The 22,868-nt window shown below is 44.9% G+C and overlaps 1 protein-coding gene across 6 annotated transcripts in view; it reads right to left on the reverse strand.

Moving 5' to 3' along the window:
• Positions 1-22,868, reverse strand: part of SUCO (SUN domain containing ossification factor) — a 570,127-nt gene that overhangs the window by 236,172 nt on the left and 311,087 nt on the right. For all 6 annotated transcript variants that reach the window (XR_013594734.1, XM_078642395.1, XM_078642375.1 and 3 more), the window contains exons 10-11: positions 5,000-5,107; positions 4,742-4,847 (exon numbers count right to left, since the gene is read on the reverse strand). Coding sequence is in view for 5 of the 6 variants with exons in the window: in XM_078642395.1 (XP_078498521.1) it covers positions 4,742-4,847; positions 5,000-5,107 (214 nt within the window). In the remaining variant the exon portion in view is untranslated. The remainder of the gene's footprint in view (positions 1-4,741; positions 4,848-4,999; positions 5,108-22,868) is intronic.

Raw genomic sequence — 22,868 nt, forward strand, 5'->3', positions numbered from 1 at the left:
AGAGTAAAAACCTGAAAGACCAGCTAGTGAGGGCAGCTCTGCCCCCCACCACCTCTGTCAATACCACGCTCAACGACCACTGAGCACTACCACCCCTGAAAGGCCATTCTAAATGTGGTTCATGTGTAGTGTGTGTATACTCTGTTGATTGTAAGGAGTTTGTGTTTAAAGATGTAAAAAACGAGCTTAAGACTTTCACTAACTGCAACAGTTGCAACATTGTTTATGCAATCTTTTGTCCTTGTGATTTGATTTATGTGGGACAGACTAAACAAAAAATCAAACTGCGGATCTCACAACACCGCAGCCGGATCAGATGTAGAACGGCCAATGCTCCTTTGGTTGAACATTTTACTGACAAAGGGCACAGTAAAAATGAAATTCGATGGACTGTGATAAGCCAAGTGATCGTACCACCAAGAGGTGGTGACCTGACAAGAATGCTCAATAAAGAAGAGCTAAAATGGATATTCAAAACGGACAGTCTAAACTCTGGACTAAACCAAGAGGATTGGACTACCCTGATCTAAAAGCCTTCTGGGTTTTTAAAATGGACAATCTGGACTCTGAACTAACCCCGACAAAGGATTGTACTACCCAGTTTTAAGAACTCCATGGCTTTCCTCACATGATGCTTGCTCTGAAATTATAATAATGGCCTTTCAGATTTATAATTTCCGTTGTGATATTTAGATCTACATAAGTACTGTTTATTTGTTAATTATTGTCACCCTCACTTCACAGAGTGCACTTCCATTCTTTCAATCCCTTCCATGTAATCCACTACACCAATATGGCAGCGACGAGTCACCCTCACTTTACACAGTGCACTTCGTTCTTTCCATCCTTTCCCTGCAATCCACCACTCCAATATGGCAGCGACGAGTCATCTTCTATGTCTATGGCCGGGTACCATGCCCTTCTTTCTCTTCCCTGTCTTTTCACCACTCGAATATGCCTGACTCGCGCTTTAGCCATCTTCTATGTCTATGCCCTAAGTTCCTACAGCCAATCAGGCAACTCTTACCCCTTCTTTACGTGTTGCCTCCCTGCAATCACAACCCGCATTGCGAGGCAGCCGATCAAGCCGACTTAACCGGTAAGCACAGCTCCCTAGCACCGCTATTTTCGTCCTAATTCTTCAACCTTAAGGGTCCCTAATCGCCCGGTTTTTCCCTTACAGGCACTTCCTCCATACCGCACTCTGACCCTCGAGTCGACGCGTGTTTGATTAGCTCCCGATTCTGGTAAGAGTTTCTCCCACAAGGCTGCCCCTACATGCAATTCCCTGAACCGATTAATCACCGCCCTTTAATTTTCCATTTTTCCTCCCCAGGGCAGCTCATCCTCTACATCTACCAGACCGCCTCACCAAGGCAACTTTCCCCCTTGTCGCTAATTGCTCTGATTCTGAGCAAACCGGGGCTCTCACCCCCCTCGGTAAGCCAGTCCCCTCTCCGGTACTCACTGCGCCGCCACGGACCTAGTAATTTTCACGCTGCACCGACTTCACTGTTTAAATGCACCGCCCCGCTTTTTCACCATAGCTCCCCTCCTGATTGCGTCGCTTCACCATCCCGTGTTGTTTTTAATCAACCTGGTGCCTCATATCTTCCTCGCTCGTAGCCTCACCTTCTTCGAAACTGTAAACCTTGAGAACATTCTCCGTGTCCGTCTTACCACTTTAGTCACGGACCCAGCTCCACTCCAACCCGCTGATACTAACACTATGTATGGAGATACCTTTGCAGCCTCACCTTCCTTGAAGTTGTAACCTTGAGAAAATTCTCCGTGTCAGTCATATCACTTTAGTCATGGAATCAGCTCCACTCCAACGCGATGATATTAATACTACTTCTGTAGACACCTGTGTCGGAATTGAACCAGTGGCATGCCCCCACCAACACTGCCTCGGCACCTTAAACCTCACCTTTGTGACGCTGACGTCCCTCTCACCCGCCATAGTCACTACCGGTATAACATGTTAGCTCATTTTCTATCTAGGCTCACAGATTGGAAGTTTTTCACTTCACTCTCGCGTTATGTGTCATACCGCTACGGAACAAACCAAGCATCACAGTCACCAATTACTCTATGTTCTGTAAGTTTTTTGCAACTAAATGTGTATATGCCTTTCTCCCTTCTTCCCCCCTTAGGCAATAGAGGCTTCCAACTAATAGGCATGAACTAAACGTCCTGATGATGGTTCCCATGATTAAGTAGTGGGACCGAAACGCCGTCGACCTTTTGTGCACCATATGCATAAACGTGAATTATATGCTTTACATGTGAAGGTGCTAGCTTGAAATGTCTGTGCATTTGTAAAACTACAGAAAACTGCAGCTTTTTCCTTAAAAGCCCGGTTTTGTCCTTTGTTCTCTTCACTGTATTGATCTGTATGTGTCTGGGTACAGGCTTGTGCCCCACTAGGGTGATTTGTTGAAGGAATCCTTTTCCGTGCATCTTTTCATTAGTAAAGATTGAGACCTCTGTCCGACGGGACATGTCATTTTAAATATAGAATCGATTGTGTCTATATTTATTGCCTTATAAACATCTTTTGCATGGGACCACTGTTATTTTGAAATAGTATGCTCCCCAAGGTCCTATGCTGACTCGTTTCGGGTCCCCTTGTTGACTTTAACATTATCGACCCGGACAGCACTAAATGGTTGCTGTCAACTAGAGACACATTTCTGTCCTCCTGCTGCTGAGCCAAGCTCGAGCAGGGAAAAGTAGGACAATAGGTTTCATATCACAGGGAGGTGTGACCACCTCTCAGACAGGATTTAGTGTATTAGGGCAGAGTGGGTACGCTTGCTAGCACCTGAAAGTCGGCATGAGGGGCACATTTGGTGTCCCTGTGCATAGTCTAGCTCAAACCAGTCCTGGGAGCCGTTTTCTCCTGCTCTGGTGTGAAACTGGACAAACGACATGGAAGTAACCTCCCCACTGTCCAAACACTCCACTGGGACCCTAGATTCAACGTGGACATTATTCTTATAAAGAAACTCCTGAACTTCGACCGCCTGGACACTATGGACTTCGTCTCCGTCTCCCTCTCTCTCTCTCTCTCTCTCTCTCTCTCTCTCTCTCTCTCTCAGCCTGAAGCATTGTCTGTGCCCATGCACCATACAGGGTCCGTGCAGGACCTGTGAAGCATATAGGACAACCAAAGATATCCCCCTTGGGGTGAAGGAGTCACTCCCCTACATTCGCAGGCACTGTAATGCAACTGACCGGTCTGCTGATCCTGAGCCTGTGGACTCCGAAGGCACCAGCAACACAGGACGTGGGTTCCACGTCCCTCGAGGTCCGAGCCGTCCTCTCACCGTTTCAGCTACAGTGCAGGCGTGTTTGATAGGTGTCCAGTTGTTAAAAAAGCTTGACAGTTTTGTATTGTCTGTCTTCCAGAGCCTCTCAACACTTAAGAATGTGACATATTTAATGGTATGTCCAATACAAGGTTACAAGAAAGAGGGAATTTGCTTGAGGGAGAAGTTGAACTGAAGCTGAAGAGTGAGTAAAGATCACTTCCGGGAAGCCAGGGCAGATGCCTGCACCTCAGCGGATGGTGGAACTAGCTCTGACACCCGTGGGGTGGGAGGGATTTTCATTGGATGGGACAGCAGCCAGGGGACACCAGACAGTATCCTGTGTGGCTATGGGCAGATCCTAGTGTACCAGAGCAATCATTACTATTACACTAACTGGATGACCAAGTTACTCATTTCTGGGGGTTGTCTCTCATTGGAGTGACATCATGCAAGCAATGTTTACTCTAGGAAAAGTGGGAAGGAGAAGCTCATTTGCAACTGTGGATAGGCTACTGAATTCATATACTTTTAGTTATACGTAACTATGCAATAAAGGACAGAAACAGAGTCCAGCAACAAAAAAAGCATTTAAACATACACATCTGTGAATGCCCAAATGCTGGAGAACAGACTCCACTTGTTCTCGTACTAACATAGAACTCACTGTATTTTATAAGTCGAAACAAACGTGAGTTGGCTTAAACTGCATGTCCTTTGCCCTACATAGCTATGGGCTAAAAGGGAGAAAGAAATGAATACATTATATTCCTACAAAAACAATTGAAATGCTATTTTGAAGTTTTCATAAAAGGTGGGGGGGGGGAGAAGAAGGCATTTCTGCAATATACATTTAAGCTGTAATAACATCTTTGAGCATAGACAGAAATGTTGAGTTTGTGTCTTAAAATACATTAATCCAAAATGTCCTTCCTCATTTTTGTGACTCTTACAGGCACAATAAAACTGAACTATCCATTTCACAGAAAGTGGAGTGTAGGAGGTGGAGCGCATCTGAAGGAATTAACTACTAAAGAAAGCCAAATGTCAAATCTTTATTTTTATTATGAATCACAAGTGTTCAAACTGCTGCCCTCGAGCACACAGGGCCAAGTGTTTAGGGTTGAATGTTAATTTAGAGGCCACAGTCAAGCTGCGAGACAACTACAACAACTGAAAATGACCAACGACAGCGGCATCTATAATAATGATGATAGTAATAAATGTTTAACACATATATTACTAAATACCATAGGCCTGCAGCTTTAAATCCCACACCCTTAACAATTAGTATAAGATTTAATGATATGTACTAATTGCAAAGAAAAAAAACCAAATAGATTCTAGATGATACGTTCCAAGAAGAGGTAGAATGTAATGAGACTTATTAACATAAAATAACGTGCAGAGGACAGAGTAGTGATTACCTTAACGTATTTGGCATACATCTGTTCATCCAAAGGGAAACTCTGTACAGTCCTCTCATCTCTGGCATGAAAAGTTCCTAACTTAACCCACTTGTTTGTTGGGTACCTAAAAATAAAATGTATACGCAGATAGTTTTGTCGTGTTTCTCAAGCTCATCAAAGCAACATTAAAAGTGATTATGATAGTTAGGGAAGTATGATCATAGCCATAGTAAACTTTATACAGTGTCATGCTGTACCATGAAGAAAGCATCATACCGGTCACTGATGGAGACCAGAAAGTCCTTTGGAGTGGAGGAGAAGAGTTCATAGTTAGCAATATCCAACTGCTTCACTTGAATCGGTTCACAGAGTTCAATCACAAACCTACAACGAAATGGAATAATCTGCTTTAAAAGGGACAATAAACCAAACACAGGCAAGCTGCAAACAACTGTATCAGATCTTTTGCAGGTTAGGATTCTCTGATCACATAGAAACTGAAAAGTACTTTAACAATTTCTGCTCAATGAGAGTAAACAACTTCCTGCTCCTACCAAACCGGTTTTAAACTATTTTCTGGTTTGAGGACAGAATCCCATTGAAGTTTAATAGTAGTACAACAAAGTAGGCTTTAAATAACAAGCACGGACAAATAAGTCTTGCTGTCGGGGCCTATTGGCTTTGCAAATGTGTTTTGGGCTAACCTGTACAGCAGAGGCAAGATGCTGTTCAGCATGGCCAAAATAAAAAACAAAGAATAAGGTGCTGATGCAGCTGGGTCATTTTACAGGTGAGCATGTGTGTATGCTTCATTTCACATGAAATATGTACAAAATGAAGTGGGTGCCATTTTTTTTTTTAAATATACCAATCTGAGATTGATTGGTAAATTGATAAGGAAAAGAAGTGTGCATGTTTTTGTTTGTTTTTTAAACACAGATGGCCGTCCACAATTCGTTGCTTAGTAGCCCAACCGAAAGATTTTTTATTTTTTTTAAATAGACGGTAGGCGTGGAAAGCAATGGGGGAGCTGGGCTGGATGGTGGGGGCACGGAGCAACAGAAAGTTGGTGAGTGGAGGGTAAAAGCAGCACACAAGAAGGGCAACGAAGGTGGCGAAGCCTCCTAGAAGAGGGCTGGAAAACACATGTACTCTCAAGGAGAAAAAAAAAAGGCAGCTCAAGAGGAAGGACAAACACAAGATGAACAGGGAAAGCAATCTAATAAGTAGTAAGCAAATGAGAATAACAATAGTGACAACCAATAGTAAGCTATGGGTGGGCTATAAGCCCCTGTAAGTTGTTGATAAGCCCGTAAGAAGTCTTTTGCAACCAGGCACTTGACCTAATAATACCATATAAAACAGGAAAGTAATATACATTTATTTGTTACACCCTTTAGATCATGGAGAATTAAAGAATAAATCCTTCCTTACATGTAGGTTATTTAATTTAGTTACAGATTTTTAGCCTTCTAGTGGTGCCAACGGCCACTGCACGACTATGCACCACACTCTGCCCGCTTCGCGTGCCCTCTAAATGTGATGTTGGTCCCCGACTCTGTATGGAGCCACCTAGGTAGCTATCATTAGATTCTTTGATTTTTTTTTTACATTTTCACTCGTCCCCAAAGAATATAAGAGACTGGTCCTTGGAGCAGCTGTAAGAATTCTAGGTCACAAGAAGAGGCTCAGATTAAGGATTTATTTGCTTCTCAGCAGCCACAGAAGTACTTTTCCTCGTAGAATGTACTACTTATATGCGCTTTTTCATATAAGACATAGCGGTTCTTTGTCAGTTTGGCATTTCATGAGCAAGCCAATTTTTCCTACCTCTAGGACCACAATAGTACGTTTTCACTGCCTATTTACCCTCTACCGGGGACCCACTTCGTTGCCTCTGTGCAGAGTCAGGGACCGACCAGCAGAAAAGCAGGAAAGTAGCACGGTGGACATCTAGCGGGCAAAGTGAAGCTGGCAGAGTGTGTTGTGCGTACAGTCGTGCAATGCATTGTCTGTTGTCTGTATCACTAGAGGGCGCAGCAAGTCTTATGTTGAGGGCCCTAGGCTCGCTTGACTATTGCATAAATATACAGTAGTATGTGGTACTAGAAACTGGCCACTAGCTCAAGCCCTTTTTATTAACAGGCCCACATCATTTGTGACGCCTGTGTTGGGTGGGTGGGTGTGGAGTGGGAGTAGAAACCAGCCATCGTGGGAGTGGATGGTATGAAACAATAGAAAGTGTCCAGCAGAACACTACATTCCCCCAAATTTCATTAAACACATAAATAAGTCCAATCTGTGGGTCAAAACACAAAACACAACATACTGGAGAAGCCCAAGGAGGACAAAGAGACTGTTAACCTCATTTCTCCACACATATTTTCAAACAGGGAGCAAAGGACAGTAACTTTCCTTGAAAACAGTAACAGTGTTCTTTCCATTGAGAGGTGTCGCTCCCTTTGGTTAAGGTCGACCCAAAATTGAGCGAGTTTTGTTGCATCAAAGAAGGTTTGATGGAGCATGGAAGTCTCTTAGGGAACCACTCAAAGATCAGAGCAAATTTGTCACCATCTTATCTTCATTGACCAAAGCCCAGAAATCCATGAGGCTGATCTTTGGACAGAAAGTTTTCAGTGGGGCTGGCAGAGGCAGGAAGTGCTCAACTGGCTGCCTTTAACCTTCAGCCTCCCAGACAACGTGCTAACAGGAGCCATCAAAACGACATGGTTGTAGACTTCTTCCCTAACCGAGGATTTGGCAGAAATTCTGGAAGCAAAGGCGCCTTCAGTGGGGCAAACAACGGCCTCGCAGATTCACCGGTAAGGAAGTTCCTTTCTTTCAGACCAAACGTTGGTGGGGGTCAGGGGGTATCAGAAGGGTAGCTCTAATCCTACATGGGTGGCAAAAGGTGACAGGAGATGCTTGCGTGCTGTAGACAGTATTAGGTGAGCAAATATAGTTCTATAGAACTCCAAACCAGAGGAGAAGACCAAATTCTCTGTTTTTTATCTCAGTCAGACATGTTCATTATAGACTAGGAAGTACAGGTCCTTGTGGACAAACAAGCGCTACAGATGACTGTCCTGCACCCAAAAGAGTTCCTAAGCAAACTATTTCTGGTGGAGAAAAAGGACAAGGCGCATCCGCTCAGTAATTACTTCAAAAGAATTCAACAAATGGGTGGTCTATTGCCCCTTCAAAATGGAAGGAATGCAACTCAGAGATGAACAAGTTACTTACCTTCGGTAACACATTATCTGGTAGAGACAATAGCTAGCTGCAGATTCCTTACCTTTGAAGTTAGCAGGCATCAGACTGGATCTGGAAACGTTTGCATGAGCAGTACCCCTGCGCACCGTTGGGTGGCTCCGTTCGGCTCCGTGTGGCGTCATAGGCGCCGGATGTGATGTTGCGGTCACCTAAATATATATGCCACCCAGGCAAGCGGACGTCTGTTACTTAAAAGAAATTCTATGCCAGAAAAACAGAGCCATGAAGTGGACTGACTAGTGTGTGTCAAAACTAGGGCCCTGTAAAGGGAGCAGCCCTATCCCTATAAATGAGTCAGCAGTGTGGGGAGGCATGGGTGGGTCTGTAAGGAATCTGCAGCTAGATATCGTCTCGATCAGAATATGCATTACCGAAGGTAAGTAACTTGTTATTCTGACGAAGACTTCTAGCTGCAGATGCTTTACCTTTGAATAGATACCCAAGCCATACTTTGTGGCGGTGGGCTGCGGACAAATTACTAGACTAGAAAGTCCTGAAGGACTGAACAGGTAAAATGCCCGTTCCTGTGGATCAGACTTTCCAGGCAATAGTGTTTAGCAAACGTGTAGCAAAGCCCAGGTTGCAGCCTGGCAGATGTCCAGGACTCAGTATAAGAACAGTGGCTCTGCTACCTTAACACTTACTTCTTTTATTTAGTCCCTATCAGGTGGGACCCACACCAACTGTTAAATTGGCACAATACTGAAGCAAGATGACAATTGTTTAGCAAAATATATTGATATATTGAAAAAATCACGTTTGAACACTATTAAACCAAACACATATCCGACATACACAACAAACGTAAGTGATTATCTACAATAATAAAATACAAAGGTGATAGATTGTGACTATACACATCACAACACTAAAGAATTTACACAAAACACACAAAAACATAATTTGGTCTTTACAATATCATTGTAATCCTAGCAACAGAGAACACCCTAGCAAAATCTCCTTTTTAGGTCGAGCATTCGAGACCTCTTGTATATACTTTAGTATATACTTATTACATACCTATATGTGTATGTACTTTGTGGGCTCTGGAGATCACCCCTAGGACTTAGTCTGCTTCCGCTTAGGGCAGTGGTTCCCAAACTTTTTTGACCCGTGGCTCCCTTGACCTAATTGGCAGTTGGCCCTGGCTCCCCACCATTTTTTAATCATTCTGTGAGTCTGTTGCACAGCAGCAGGGCCAGCTTTAGCACTGGTGGCGCCGGTGCGGCAATATTTTCTGGAGCCCCCCTCCCAATGACCACCTCCGCCACGGATTCCCTCCCTACTACCCTTTAACAGTCTCCATAACCACTCTCTCTCAGATGCATTTAATACATTTTATGGCGTCAATCGTAAAAGCTCTAGGGCGGTGCGACCGGTGCCACCGCAGCGGGTGATGACTTCGCACAGGGGTGTAAAAAAACCTGCTGCCCCGTTCCTGGCCTCTAGCAGTGTTCAGGCAGCAATTCAAATGTCAATAAAGCTCCGGTGATTAATGTTCTCCTAGGCGAGATCAGAGTTTTGTCTAATATAGAAGTTTTGACTCGAGGAAGTTGTTATTCTTGGTTAGGTAGTGCAGAGGGTTGATATGCCTGCTGCACAGAACATGTACCGTGCAGATCACAAAGTGAATGAAACGTAAACAGGTCGGTGAGTTACTGCGTTTGTCAGAGACTTCCCTTTGTTAGTTGCAGTTTACAGTGAGCTAATATCTGTCATCAAAGAACTGCTGGTAGACTTCAAGGTATAGATTATGTTTAATGTAAAAACAGAGCATGTTAGAAATCAGAGACGCACGTATTCCGGAAGTGCGCTCTTGGGACAAACCATGTCCCAGGCTTTTTGCAGGTGGGACATATTTTAGCTGCAGAAAAAAAGAGGCTTCACTTTTCCACATTGTGGTTGCGGCGCCCCTGGCTCCTCATTACGGCGTACCGGGGTGCCGCTGCCCACAGTTTGGGAACCACGGCTGTTAACTGTCAGGGTGGCTACCCAATGGCTGAAAGCATGTTCTTTGCTTTTAATATTCATTTTTGATGCCGTTTGCCTGGGATAATGGTTCCCATGTGCCTCTTTTTAGATCTGGTGTCAGAGCATAAAGCATAGGCCAATGGGTCTGTCTACTTCCGCTTTTGACTGCCCTCACTGTGAGTGACAGCATTTAGCATTTTTACTTGAGGCAAGTAAGAGAATCAAATGAGTCCCTCTCTCTTAAGGAACTGCCCAACAACAACTAAAGTCTTATGCACACAAGAAAAAAACAAGTTTCTTCTGCATAATATACAGTAGCGTTTTTGTTGACGTTAGCACAAGAGGCTGGGGTTTTTCTCTATGCTTTTCTGTCTTTGTAAAAAAACCATGTTCTTGAAACTCAAATATATCCAGTGGAAACATTCCAGGTACGCGCCTGAGAGCAAGAAACACAAATCAAAAGCTTTGTCTGTTGTCACTTTCATTATGTTAACCGTAAAAACGGAGCACGTTAGAAATCAGACATAAAACATAAGCAAAGTCAAGGCCTTCCTCTCGCTGAGAGAAGGCCTTGGCTTGGCTTATATTTTATATCCGATTTCTAACGTGCTCCGTTTTTACAGTAAAATAATGCTGGTGATACGGGTGTAAATGCCCAAACTTCGTTTTACACACATATCACCAGCATCAAGTTTACTGTAAAAACAGAGCACGTTAGAAATCAGAGACGCACGTATAGCTCTTGGGACAAACCATGTCCCAGGTTTTTGCAGGTGGGGGACATATTTTGGCTGCAGAAAAAAAGAGGCTTCACTTTTCCACATTGTGGCTGCGGCGCCCCTGGCTCCTCATTACGGCGCACCGGGGTGCCGCGGCGCACAGTTTGGGAACCACGGGCTAGGGACTTTATTTTTCTGTTCAACTGCCTCTATTTAACGGTCTTGATCAAAAACAACCAGCAGAGGTCAGTAAAATACCAGAATTGCTTTCTGAGACTTTCTTTTTTTTTTTTTTTTCTGGTAACTGCCTCTATTTAACTTTCTTGATCGAAAACGACCAGCAAAGGTGAGTAAAATACCAGAATCACTTTAGCATTCTCTCGATTCCCGCCCATAAAAACTGTCTTCACGAGCACCCGTAGACAATAAAAAAAATTATAATCTTGTATTTTCAGTGATATGACCACAGAAGGCCATGATATTATATCAAAAACAGAGCTTTGGACTATACTATTTCCCGATGAAAGGCAATATTTCTCTCCATGTGTTCCCATACCTGGTGTTTCACACAGTTTGGTGCTTACATTCCCTCAATGTTAAAGAACAGTAGATGTTTCAGCACCCAGGCTAATTTTCTGCATAGCTAAATATATATAAGGACCCAAAAGCGAGATCGATTACATTGTAAATGTTTGCTCTTTAATGGGTCTTGTTGGGAAAAATTGCTAGACCATTAACATCGACGTTTTGAACCCTGTTACATGTATGCATATCAATGACATCACTGTGGGGTCTTCTTCAGGACAAGAGACAATTGTGTATGCCCTTTCTAAAATTGGGTAAAGAAGCCCAGCAGAGCTTATCAGGAATTCTCAATGGACTGGAAAATTCTTCCTCCTATTTGAATTAAAGGGGCCTGTTGGACTTCTCATCAAGGAACAGGTCCACTGTAAGAAACTGGATCTATATATACTGCATCAAAGTGAGGTACAGTGTGTATAGAGTCCAAGTGTCTCTAGAGGTAAGCAGAGGTTAAAGTTCAATAGAACCGTACTCTCTAAAGTGGTAGCTTCATCGAGCAGTAAGGCAGTATCAGAGGACAGTGTTAAGCATTTGATGTACACACTAAGTCAGCAAATGAATTCACACACTCAAGAACTGAACTCTACGCCTATTGTTTTTGTATACAAGAAAATACTGTCGTTTATTTTCAGAACCAAGCAAGGCTGGTACAGGTAAGCATTAAATACTTTTCAGTAAAAAGTTACAGGATATAGAACTTTTAGAAAATGCAATTGGAATTGTACTTTGTTTGATTTACAGGTGAGCAGTAGAATGCAACACTTAGCATATATAGTACATTGGAATAAATAGGCTTTTTCAATAAATTGCAGCTAAGTTACTTTTACATAACTTTTTCTAACTCAGTGCTGGATGCCTAGATTCAGCACTGGGACATTTCCTGTAAACAGGTGAGTACATGGGTTTTTGTTATTCGTGCGATTTTTAAAGAATTTTTTCAGTTTTCAAAACTCCACACTTTGAAACTTTTTGGAGCTGTACATTGAAATGATTAGGCTTTGTCAACAAATTGCAGGTAAGTTACTTTTACGTTACATTTTCTAACTCAGTGCTGGATGCCTAGATTCAGCACTGGGACATTTCCTGAAAACAGTTGAGAGAATTCGTTTTAGTTAGTTGTACGATTTTTAAAGAATATTCTTGTATTTCAAAAAGTTGACACTTAAAAACTTTTTCACACAGAACCACCAATGTTATCCTATGGAAGGAAATTCAATACACAGGTAAGTTACTTTTACGTAACTTTTCTTACTCAGAGCTGGATACCTAGATTCAGCACTGGGACCTTTCCTGCAAACAGTTGAGAGAATTTGCTTTGGTTATTTGTGCGATTTTTAAAGAATATTCTTAGTTTTTGGGAGAAAAAGTGTCAATGTTATCCTATGAGGAACAGGCATATGGCATTGCCAATAGGGCTCGTCTTTGGGACCGTATAAGTGTTTAGCCATGCAACAGTTGATGTTGTTGCACCACGGATATTGTGCTGCATAACTAAATTCTTATAAGGTCCCAAAAGCGAGACCTATTGGCTATGAAAATGCTTGTTTCCTTTTTGTTTTTACATCAAGCAAAGCAACTTTGTAGAATGCCTATTGTTGGTGATTTTTACTGATGTGTCACTGGATTAATGAACCGTGGCCCCTTCAATTCTCAATTAAGCAATTTCAAATCTCACTACAATGTACCATCAGCTGAACTCCTTTACTTTTCATATTTTTAACTGGCGCGGTCTTCACTGGGTTCAACCTGAAATGGATAACAGTAGGACAATTGATCAACCCTGTGATGTCATTAGGGCATTTGAGCAGTCAACATTAATAATGCCACAGAGTGCAATTAGGGCCACCCTCCCGTGACCAACCCTGCACACTGAGGGACAGACAAACTCTGCACACTGAGGGACAGACGAACCGTGCACACTGAGGGACAGACAAACCGTGCACACTGAGGGACAGATGAACCGTGCACACTGAGGGACAGATGAATCGTGCACACTGAGGGACAGATGAACCCTGAACAGGGAGGGACAGACTAACCCTGCGCACCAAGGGACAGACGAACCCTGCACACCGAGGGACAGAAGAACCCTCCGCACTGAGGGACGTTCTGAGGGACATACGCACCCTACACATTGAGGGACATGCAAACCATGCACACTGAGGGACATACGAACCATGAACACCGAGATACAGACTAGACATGCACACGGAGGGACAGGCAAACCATGCACAGAAGGGACTTTCATTGTACCGAGGCACTTTCAAAATGTTTTACACCTCAGCAGAGCTTAAGATCTCTGGCTAGGATATAAGAGCAAGCATTTTTAGAACTGAAAAGTCTACAAAATGTTTTACGCAGTAAACTGGTGCTTCTAACATACGCCTACCCCGGTGTACCTAACCTAAGCCTAGTACAAGGGAAGAAGTAAGTGAGGAGTAGTTTAAGTTTTAGTATTTCTCTGCCAAGAATCTGTTCAAGAATTCTCTAGGGATCTAATCCGCTACGTACCTTGGTTTTAGGATGAAAGAGGTCTTGTATCTCTCCCTTAGGACTCGATCTCCCAGCAACCCGTAGCCTGGAAACACCGGAGCTGGATTTCTCGGCAGGAGAAATGACAGAGTCTCTCAGTGTGTCAGTTGGAGGGTCGGCTTCCTTCAGCACTTGCAGCAGCAGGGCGTCGGGCAAGTAGTTAGTCGATCTGCTCCTGAACCACCGTGTGTTTGACTGGGCAAATGTAGGCATATTTATACCCCTGAAGGTGCCGAGTCTGACGTAAGATTGGACATAATATCGTCACTAGTGCCTCAGTTCCTTGAAAACTCCCGGATTTCTTGGATAAATTAGTATTCAAGCAGGGGGAAGTTCCTGACTGCTGAAGGCTGGTTTTACCACAAAATCAATGTGGATTCTCGGAGTTTAGTGGAAGTAGCCATGCCATATTAGGGCTGCACAGGCTGTAACTAAATAAGGCAATGATTCTTTATGCCTATATAAGGACTGGGTGAATTATACCTATATATGGGCATGAATCAGGAGAAATTACACTAGGGTCCTAGATTCCCACATAACACCTTGACACACTATGAAAAAAATGTTCAACAAAACATCGAATAAAGTCTGTCAAAAAGAAACAGAGAAGAAGCTCGTCTCCGGATCAGCGCTAACTGGTGCAGAAAGAAAAGAACTAACGTCAACACGCCTGGGTGGCACCTATATAGGTGACCATGACGTCACATCCGCCGCCGCGCAGGGCCAATCAGAGACACCCAACCAACGGCGCGCAGGGTTACTGCTCTCACGCAAAAGTTTCGGATACAGTCTGATGTCTGGGAAATTCAAAGGTAATCAATATGCAGCTAGAAGTCTGTATCAAATATTTTAATATCAAACAATTGGATGGTAAGATTTGACCTGAAGGATGCATACCTTACAATTCTGACCTTCGCCCTTCACAGGAGGTTACTTCAATTTGTATGGTCAGAGTAGGTGTGCAAGTTTGTCGCCTTAACTTTTTGTTTCTCTTCCGCTCCATGGATCTTCACCAAGGTGCTAAGACCGGCCATAGAGTTGCAAAGGTCCAGGGGCATCAGACTAATCATCTATCTGAAGACACATTCATTGTAGGAAACCCACCTCTCTATATAGTGCAACACAATGGGGCACACTGTGCAGAGAGGTCGAAGAGACCTTTACTGGTTTACAGAGGAAAAAGTAGATAAAACGCTCTATTTTGTGGTATCGTGGGCGAGCAGTTAGGCTTATCAGAGGGTAGTGCTAAGCATTTGTTATACACACCAAGGCAATAAATGATGCACTCAACGAATGAAGTAGAGATTGAATAAGAAAAATAGTACTTCTTTTTTATAGAACTATTTAGACCAAGAACTTCGGGTACAAGGTAAACACTTTTCGCAAAAGGAGAAAATCACTTTAAATGCAATATCTACAGTTGTGCGCAATAACGCACAATACATTTCCTATGGAAGTAAAAAGGCAATCGAAAAATCAATGCATGCAGTTAACTTTGGGGTTTAATCTGAAGGTTTCAGGCCAAGGTCCAAAGTTCACAGGTCAAGTTCTAAGGAGTTTCCCGGATTTCACCAGGAGCAAGGAACAAAGGGACTTTGTAGCTGGTGTGCTACGAAGGAAGTGACCATCTGTAAAAGCAAAGGGGTCTTGCAGGCAAGTTCGAAGGCTCTCAAGGGAGAGTAGATGTCACAAGAGCTCTAGAGCCTTGGGAGCACAGCTGATTTGAAGATGCACAGGCCGGGCAAGCTGGGTGCAGTGGAGATGTGCAGTCGGGCAAAGGCAGGCAAAGATGAACCTTGTGGTCAGTGGCTGTCACCTTGGAGCGATGATTCTGGAGCTGCTGGGCCACTGCTGAGGTTTGTCTCCGGAGTCCTGATGTCCCTCATCGGGTGCTGGTTCGCTGTAAAGTTGGAGTCTGTTTGGCTCGGCTTTGTAGGTTTTTGCAGCAGGCAGTTTGGTACCCCAGGTTATTGTGCCTTTCAGCTCCGGTGGGGCCTGGGACCTCAGGTCTTGGTGCAGAGGCCGAGCTGACCCTCCAGAGCAGGTGCACCTTTCGCTAGTACTCAAAGATGTTGGTTGGGGTGAGGAGCTGGACGACGCTAGACCGGACTTCGCTGTTGTTGGATTTCTTGCGGCTGCAGGAAGATAGTACCTCTATCTCAAGGGAGTTCTTTGGCAATTTGCAAAGTGCTGATGACCCTCAGGGTTTGTGGGGCCCAACCAGTGACGAGACGAGCTGGAGGAAGGAGATTGTCGAGTTCTGTAGAGGCAGGCAGGAGTTTGCACCCTAAGTCCACCACAAGGTTTGCCGTTCTCGGTCCATCAGCGATTCTTCGCTCGTTGTCTTCATGTGTCCTTGGAATCTAGTTTCAGGGTCTGGGGATGTCACCTAAATTAAATATTTGGGGGCGTTTACAAGGGAGTGACAGGTAGTGGCCAATGGGCCCCTTACCTGGGGTGTCTATACCCTCTATTATGCCCACCTCCTGTGGGAGGGGGACATAGCCCTAGCCCTGATTGGAGAAGTCCCACTATCTTCAAGATGGCGGGCACTGAAAAACGTACTTTACTTGGCCTCCAGCACCTGAGGGGTGGAGTCGGCTGAGGGTAGTACACTTCCTACTCTTTATTTGTTTTCCCGTCTGACTTCCCACAAAAAAAGGTGAGGACAGGGGGGCTGCTCCTATCAGGAGATGCTAGGGTCACATTTCAATGGCAGCAAGGCCTTTGAAGCTTCACATCACGGATGGCTCTTCCTGAGCAGGGGAGGTATGAACACCTCCACCCAGGACAGGCATTGTTCTCGACCTCCATGCGTGCTGCGCTCACCCCATGGGGTCAGCAAAACCCTGCCTGATGGTGACAGACTGGCTTAGGCCAGTCGGTGACCACACTAAGGGTTGGTAGGTCTCAGAGGACCCCTCTAAGGGGTCCTCTGGGTGCAATTATTAATAAATCTGACACTGGAATCAGTGAAGGTTTATTAAGACGAGATGTTTGGTACCAAACATCCCATAAAACAGTGAAGCCATCATGCATCTGGTGAACTCGTAATGACGTAATGATGTCCAGCCCATGTACTACTCATGGCTTCCCTGTTCACTCACAATATCCAAGAATCAACATGGATATTGCAGGGCATATCTTCTCATGTAGATATGTCCTCACGGGAGATATACTGCACCCTGCCTTAGGACGATATGATCTGCTATAGGAGAGTCTTACCTTTGTCCCATGCAGTGTATGTGGGCATGGCACACAGGGATGAGTGCCATGTCTACTCAGATTTTATTTTGTCTGCATCAAGACAGGCAGTCTGCAATGGCAGTGTGCATGGCCTTCGTCAAGGGACCCTAGGGTGGCACAATTTGTGCTGCTACCCTTGGGGTCCCCCCGTAAGTGCAAATGCCCTAGGCACCAAGGGTACCATTTACTAGGGTCTTACAAGGGGTACTAAAGTTGTGTCAATTGAAAAATAAAAGGTACAGTTTAGGGAAAGAGCTTCTGGCACAGGTGACCTGGTTGGGAGGGACTCTGTGCATTTCCAGTCGAAATTACATCATTTTCCAGGCAAGAAGTGGGGGATAACCATGTCCAAAAGAGGCCCTTGCCTACACTGATGAAGAACCAGGATCCAGCATGCATGCCCGAGGGAAGAGCTGGAACTGGCAGTGTCATTACTTCAGGGTCTAGAAATTTGTCATCAAGATGTGAGAGACAGAGTTCAAACCTTTTCGAAGTATGACATTAATGGGGTTTGCAATAGACTTGACACAGCAAACATTGAGACTTCCACAGAAAACAATGTCTCTCACCAGGAGCCAGAGCTAAAGAGGACATTGACGAGGGAACAGATTTTGTGGAGACTCTTAGTGGGACTCCTAGAGTCATCCATCAAGGCAATAATTCTGGGTCCTCTTCATTATCAAGCCCAACAAAGATTCAAAGCATCATACATCAGATAGGGTCTAACCTATAATGCAGTGATACCACTGCTAGAGCCACATGGCTGACTAGAACAGCAAAGTCAATTTTGGTTCACCTCCGGATTTGGTCATAGAATCAGAAGCAAGTCATTCGGGATGGGGAGCCAGATATGCTGGCACTACTACAGGACGACCATGGTTACAGCAAGAAACAAACGGAAAATTGTACTTACCCTGTAAGCAGCTGTTTGCGGCATGTGCTGCTGTAGATTCACATGTTGTGCATACTTCTGTCATCTAGTGTTGAGATTGAACCTATGCAACTTGTTTTTCTTCTAAAGAATTAATTTTGAGTCACAAGCAGGGCTCGAAAAATCCACTCGCCTGCTCGCATTTGCTAGGCAGATTTAATTAGGACAAGCTATTTGTAGGTCCTACTCACCCTTTCTGTATAGTAGGACGATAAATTGACTGTTGACCTCTGTCTCTGAAAGCAGAGCTAAAGTGATAAGATAGCAAAATTTAAAGGCATCTTTATTGGTCACAAAGTGAATGAGCAATTAAAATGCCTTTAAATCTTGTGAACTTTTCACATTTGTTCAGCTTTAGGCGACAGAGGTCAAGTGCATTACAATTAGGTCGAGTAGATTTTGTAAGGTAATAGACCTGCAGGTCTAGTACTAATTTTTTGATTTTTCAAGCCCTGGCAAGACCCAGTGACTCCACATATCAGTGGTAACACACATGGGCATCGGCTCCATGGTTATATGGTTTTAGTTTTTTTTGCACAGATGATGCGACTGTAGATTGAGCATACAGAAGCAGTAAATGATGGCCATGCAAAGTAGAAAGTATCAATATAAGAAAAAAAAGAGTATTTGCAACAATCACAGGCGTGAAAGAAGGAGGGTGGGCAAATGTGAATGTACAGCACCACTTGCCACGAACAAATGCTTACAGGGTAAGTAACGTTTTCCATTCATGGTTTGTGTAGCTCTAGATACACATGCTGTACATAGTCTGCAAAGTGTGAGCTCAGTCTGAAGATCTTGCAGAAGGCTGGAAAAGTGTATGCAGTACATCATGGCCAACACTAGCTTGCTGCCTGGCCAAGACATCTACACAGTAGTACGTAGTAAAGGTGTGAAGAGTGAACCAGGTCGCTGCTTCACAGATGTCAGCTAGTGGTATGTTACCTAAGAAATCCATAGAAGCCTCTTTCTTCCAAGTAGAATGGGGTCCGGGAGGAGGAGGCAGAGACCTTTTAGCTTTAGCTTCACAAGTCTGAATGCACTTGAAAAGCCTAAGTGCAACACCTGCCTTAGAAATGGCACACAACTTATGTAGCTTAGAGTAGGACACGAACCGCTGTTGGTTCTTATGAAATGGTTTTGTTCTGTCATTGTCGTACGTCAATGTTCGTTTGACATCCTGAGTAATCCTATGCAAAGTGCATACTACTACAAACTCGGATGTGGAAAGAAGACTGGCAACTCAATTGTCCGATTAAGGTGGAAGCCATCATAAGGAGGAATTTGGGATTGGGTCTGAGAACCACCCTATCGTGATAAACCTGGAAGAATGTTTTTTTCAATGTGAGAACATGCATCTATCCGACTCATCCAAAGGAAGTGACGGCTACAAGGAAAGCTTTTTTGCACTGGAGAAATTGTAATGGGAAAGAGTGAAGTGGCTCGAAAGGAGGGTCCATGAGCCCACTAAGAACAATGTTAAGGTTCCACACCGGAGCAGGAGGTGTCCAGGGCGGAATACCTTGTTTAAGGCCTTCCATTAAAGCCTTAATGAATGGTACTCTGAAGAGCAAAGCGTGTTGCATATTCTGCAGGTAGGCAGCCCCAGAAGCAACCAAATGGAAGAGTACGCAAGGCCTGACTTCTGGAGGCGAAGGAGGTAACAGACAATGTTTTGTACCAATACTGCCATTGGATTAATGTCTGGGAAGGCAACAGTGTACAAAACATTTCCATTTGGCTGCATAACAGGCCCTGGTAGTAGGCCGGCGTGGTACTCTAAGAACAGACATACACTCTTCCGTAAGGTTGAGGTAACCACACTCTAAGACCTCGGGAACCAAATTGCAAGGTTGAGCTGCTGAAGATTGGGGTGCTGGAGAGTGCAGTGATTTTGTGTAAGAAGGTCTGGCCTGTTAGGGAGCTTTTCTCGAGGAACAAGAGAGAGCTCTGGCAGGGTGGAGTTCCATGGCTGGCATGACCGGGCTAGAGCCACTAAGATGAGAGTAAGGGATGTCTGCCTCAATCTGCAGACTACAAACGGTAGGAGCCAGAGAGGCTGAAAAGCGTAGGCAAATATTCCTGGCCAATTCTTCCATAGTGCACTGCCCATAGGGTGTGTGTGTGGTAATCTGATGGCGAAATTGGGCATTCTGCATTTTCGCTGGAGGCGAACAGATCTACTATCTGGAAGTAAGGGAGTAGGACCTGGGGGTGGGGTTCCCACTAGTGGACTAGTTGATGTGTCCTGCTGAGCAGGTCGGCGAGTTTGTTGACAGCCCCGAAAATGTGCTGGAGAACCAGATGCACTCTGATGCATCGCACACCGCCAAATGCTCTGGGCTACTGATGCCAGCTGGGTGGAATGTGTACCCCCTTGTTCCTGTAGGCAGAACATGGCAGTTATGTTGTCTGTGCATACTAAAACGGTCTGTTTTTGAACGAGAGGGCAGAACACCCGAAGAGTGAGCTGAATATCCAGTCGTTCCACTGACTGTTGTGAAGGGACTGTTGGGCAGCGGACCACGTTCCATGAACGGAGAGGTGATTGAGATGCGCTCCACAGCCAGTGAGTGAGGCGACCGTGGTAATGATGACCTGGGGTACCGGGTAAAGGAAGGACTGCCCTTGCATTAGGTTCTGTGTGTTCCACCACTGCAGGGAGCAACATGTGTGGCTCCCCACCAACACAATCTTCTACCCATAACCCTCTGTATGAAATCACTGTGCCACTAGGCACTTATGCAACGGGCACCTGTGCAACCTGGCATGGGGGAATTATGGCTATGCAAGATGCCATCATTCCTAGCAAGCACACCACCATTCTGACAGTTACCTGGTGATCCGGCTAAAAAAGAGGCAGTAGCTTTTGGAATGCTTGTCCCATTGCAGGGCTGAAGTAAGCCTTTCACACTTGTGTGTCCATTGTGACACTGAGAAAGGGCTGTACTTGAAGGGGCTGGAAGTGAGACTTGGTCAAGTTGATGGTGAAACCTAGACTGTGCAAAGTGTGGATGGTGGTCTGCGTTTGCACTAGGCTTTGTTGGCACATGACTCTTGATCAGTCAGTCATCCAGGGAAGGAAACAAGTGGATGTCGCTCCTCCACAGAGAGGATTACATTTCGTACTGACTCTGGGAGCTGTGGTAACCACGAAAGGGAGCACTCTGAACTATAAATGTGGTCCATTTACCATGACCCTAAGGTTTCTTCGATGCGCTGTGTGAATGTGTAAGTAGGTGTCCTTCTGATCGAGGGCTATCATGAAGTGGCCTTGTTGCAACAGAGGAATGACATCTAGTAGAGCCACCATATGGAGGTGCTCAGACAGAATGAAGCTGTTGAGAGGTCCGAGGTGAAGGTTGGGTCTGAGAGAGCCATCTTTATTGGAGATAAGAAAGTACAGGGTGTAAACTCCCTTTCTGCAGAACTCGCTCTATTGCTCCTTTGCTAATTAGGGCTTGCATCTCCTCTTACAGGATGCGCAGATGGTCTGGGGAGTTCAAGTCGGCGGGGTGGAGGAGGATGTTTGGTGGTAGTAGAATGAGTTTGAGACAGTATCCCTCCTATATAATTTCCAGAAACCAAAGGTCAGAAGTGATATCTGCCAACGGGAAAGAAACCCCACAACCTTCCCCCGACAGGTCTTGTGTGATCAAGGGGGATGGGATAGATGGTCACTGTTTGGAAGGGGCAGCTCCTCACGGGGTGGGCCCTTTCCTCTTCCTTTGCTGTTATTACCCCTGTATCCACCCCTATAGTATCCCCATGAAGGTGTCTGCTGCGTAGGCCAAGAGAAAGTGGAAAGGGTCTCTGGGGCTGTGGTCTTTGCCATGCCACTGTATTCAGTCCAGTTCGGGCATCCTTACAGCTGACTCTAAGGTCGGGCTGGACTGTTCACATGAGGCAGAGGGTCAAGACAGATTTGCATATGGGCAGGTCTAAACTGGGGTGGCATGGTGAGCAAAAGAATGATGGATTTAACCCAGAGCTCTTGATTGGGGTGAATGTTTTGCTTTGTTCGGAATTCCGTCCTTCAATTGTGTGTCTTTTACTGTATTGAGAGTAGCAAAAACAGCCACAAATTGTGGGAGTCTACAAGCTACCCATTGCTTTGGCATCACTGTATCCTTTTTATTTTTCTCTATCAACTGATCGACCCAAGGACCGAACAGATGTTGACCATCAAACGAGACATACAAGAGGTTTTGCTGGGCCTCTGGATTGGAGCCAGATATTTGTAGCCATGTGTGGAGGCGTAATTAGATACTTTTATTTACCCCTGGGCAGCAGTATCAGCAGCATCCAACGCACAGTGGATATTGGTGTTGGGATGATTTTGCCCACTGCCACCAACTTCTTTCTATTTTGCAGCTGGCCTCATAGCTATGGCGGGTCAGTGGGTGGTGCCTTAAACTTTTAATCAATTATAGGGGTGGCAACCCTAGCTTTAACTGGCTTCTTGAAAAAACCCTTTGAGCATAGGGAGATACTGGAGTGGGTTTTGAGTGGCAGACAAGGTCTCCATGAGGAAGTCATCCCCCTGTTCCACCTGCATCTTCACTTTATGAAAGAGGGCTGCCCTCTGCAGGACACTGAGGCATGAGGTAACATCATCTAGGGCAAGGGCTTCATAGAGCCTGTATCCGCTGGAAGCTCTGCATCATAATCATCCCAGGGATCTGGGCCTGGGTGATACAAAGGGTCATCAGGGTTATAAGGTGCCCATGCCCTCCCCACTTCCTCCCTCCCCTCAACCCCAGAGTGTTACGTACTGTGTGGTGAATGTTGGGGGGGGGGGGGAAGAGAGGGGTGGGAACCCACAGGCACGACGCAGGGGAAACAGAAGGGGAGAGGGGGTGGAGGATAGGGATGACCAGGAGGCAGTGGAGCG

Source organism: Lissotriton helveticus, chromosome 1_1 (assembly GCF_964261635.1).
Source record: "Lissotriton helveticus chromosome 1_1, aLisHel1.1, whole genome shotgun sequence".
Lineage (NCBI taxonomy): Eukaryota > Metazoa > Chordata > Amphibia > Caudata > Salamandridae > Lissotriton > Lissotriton helveticus.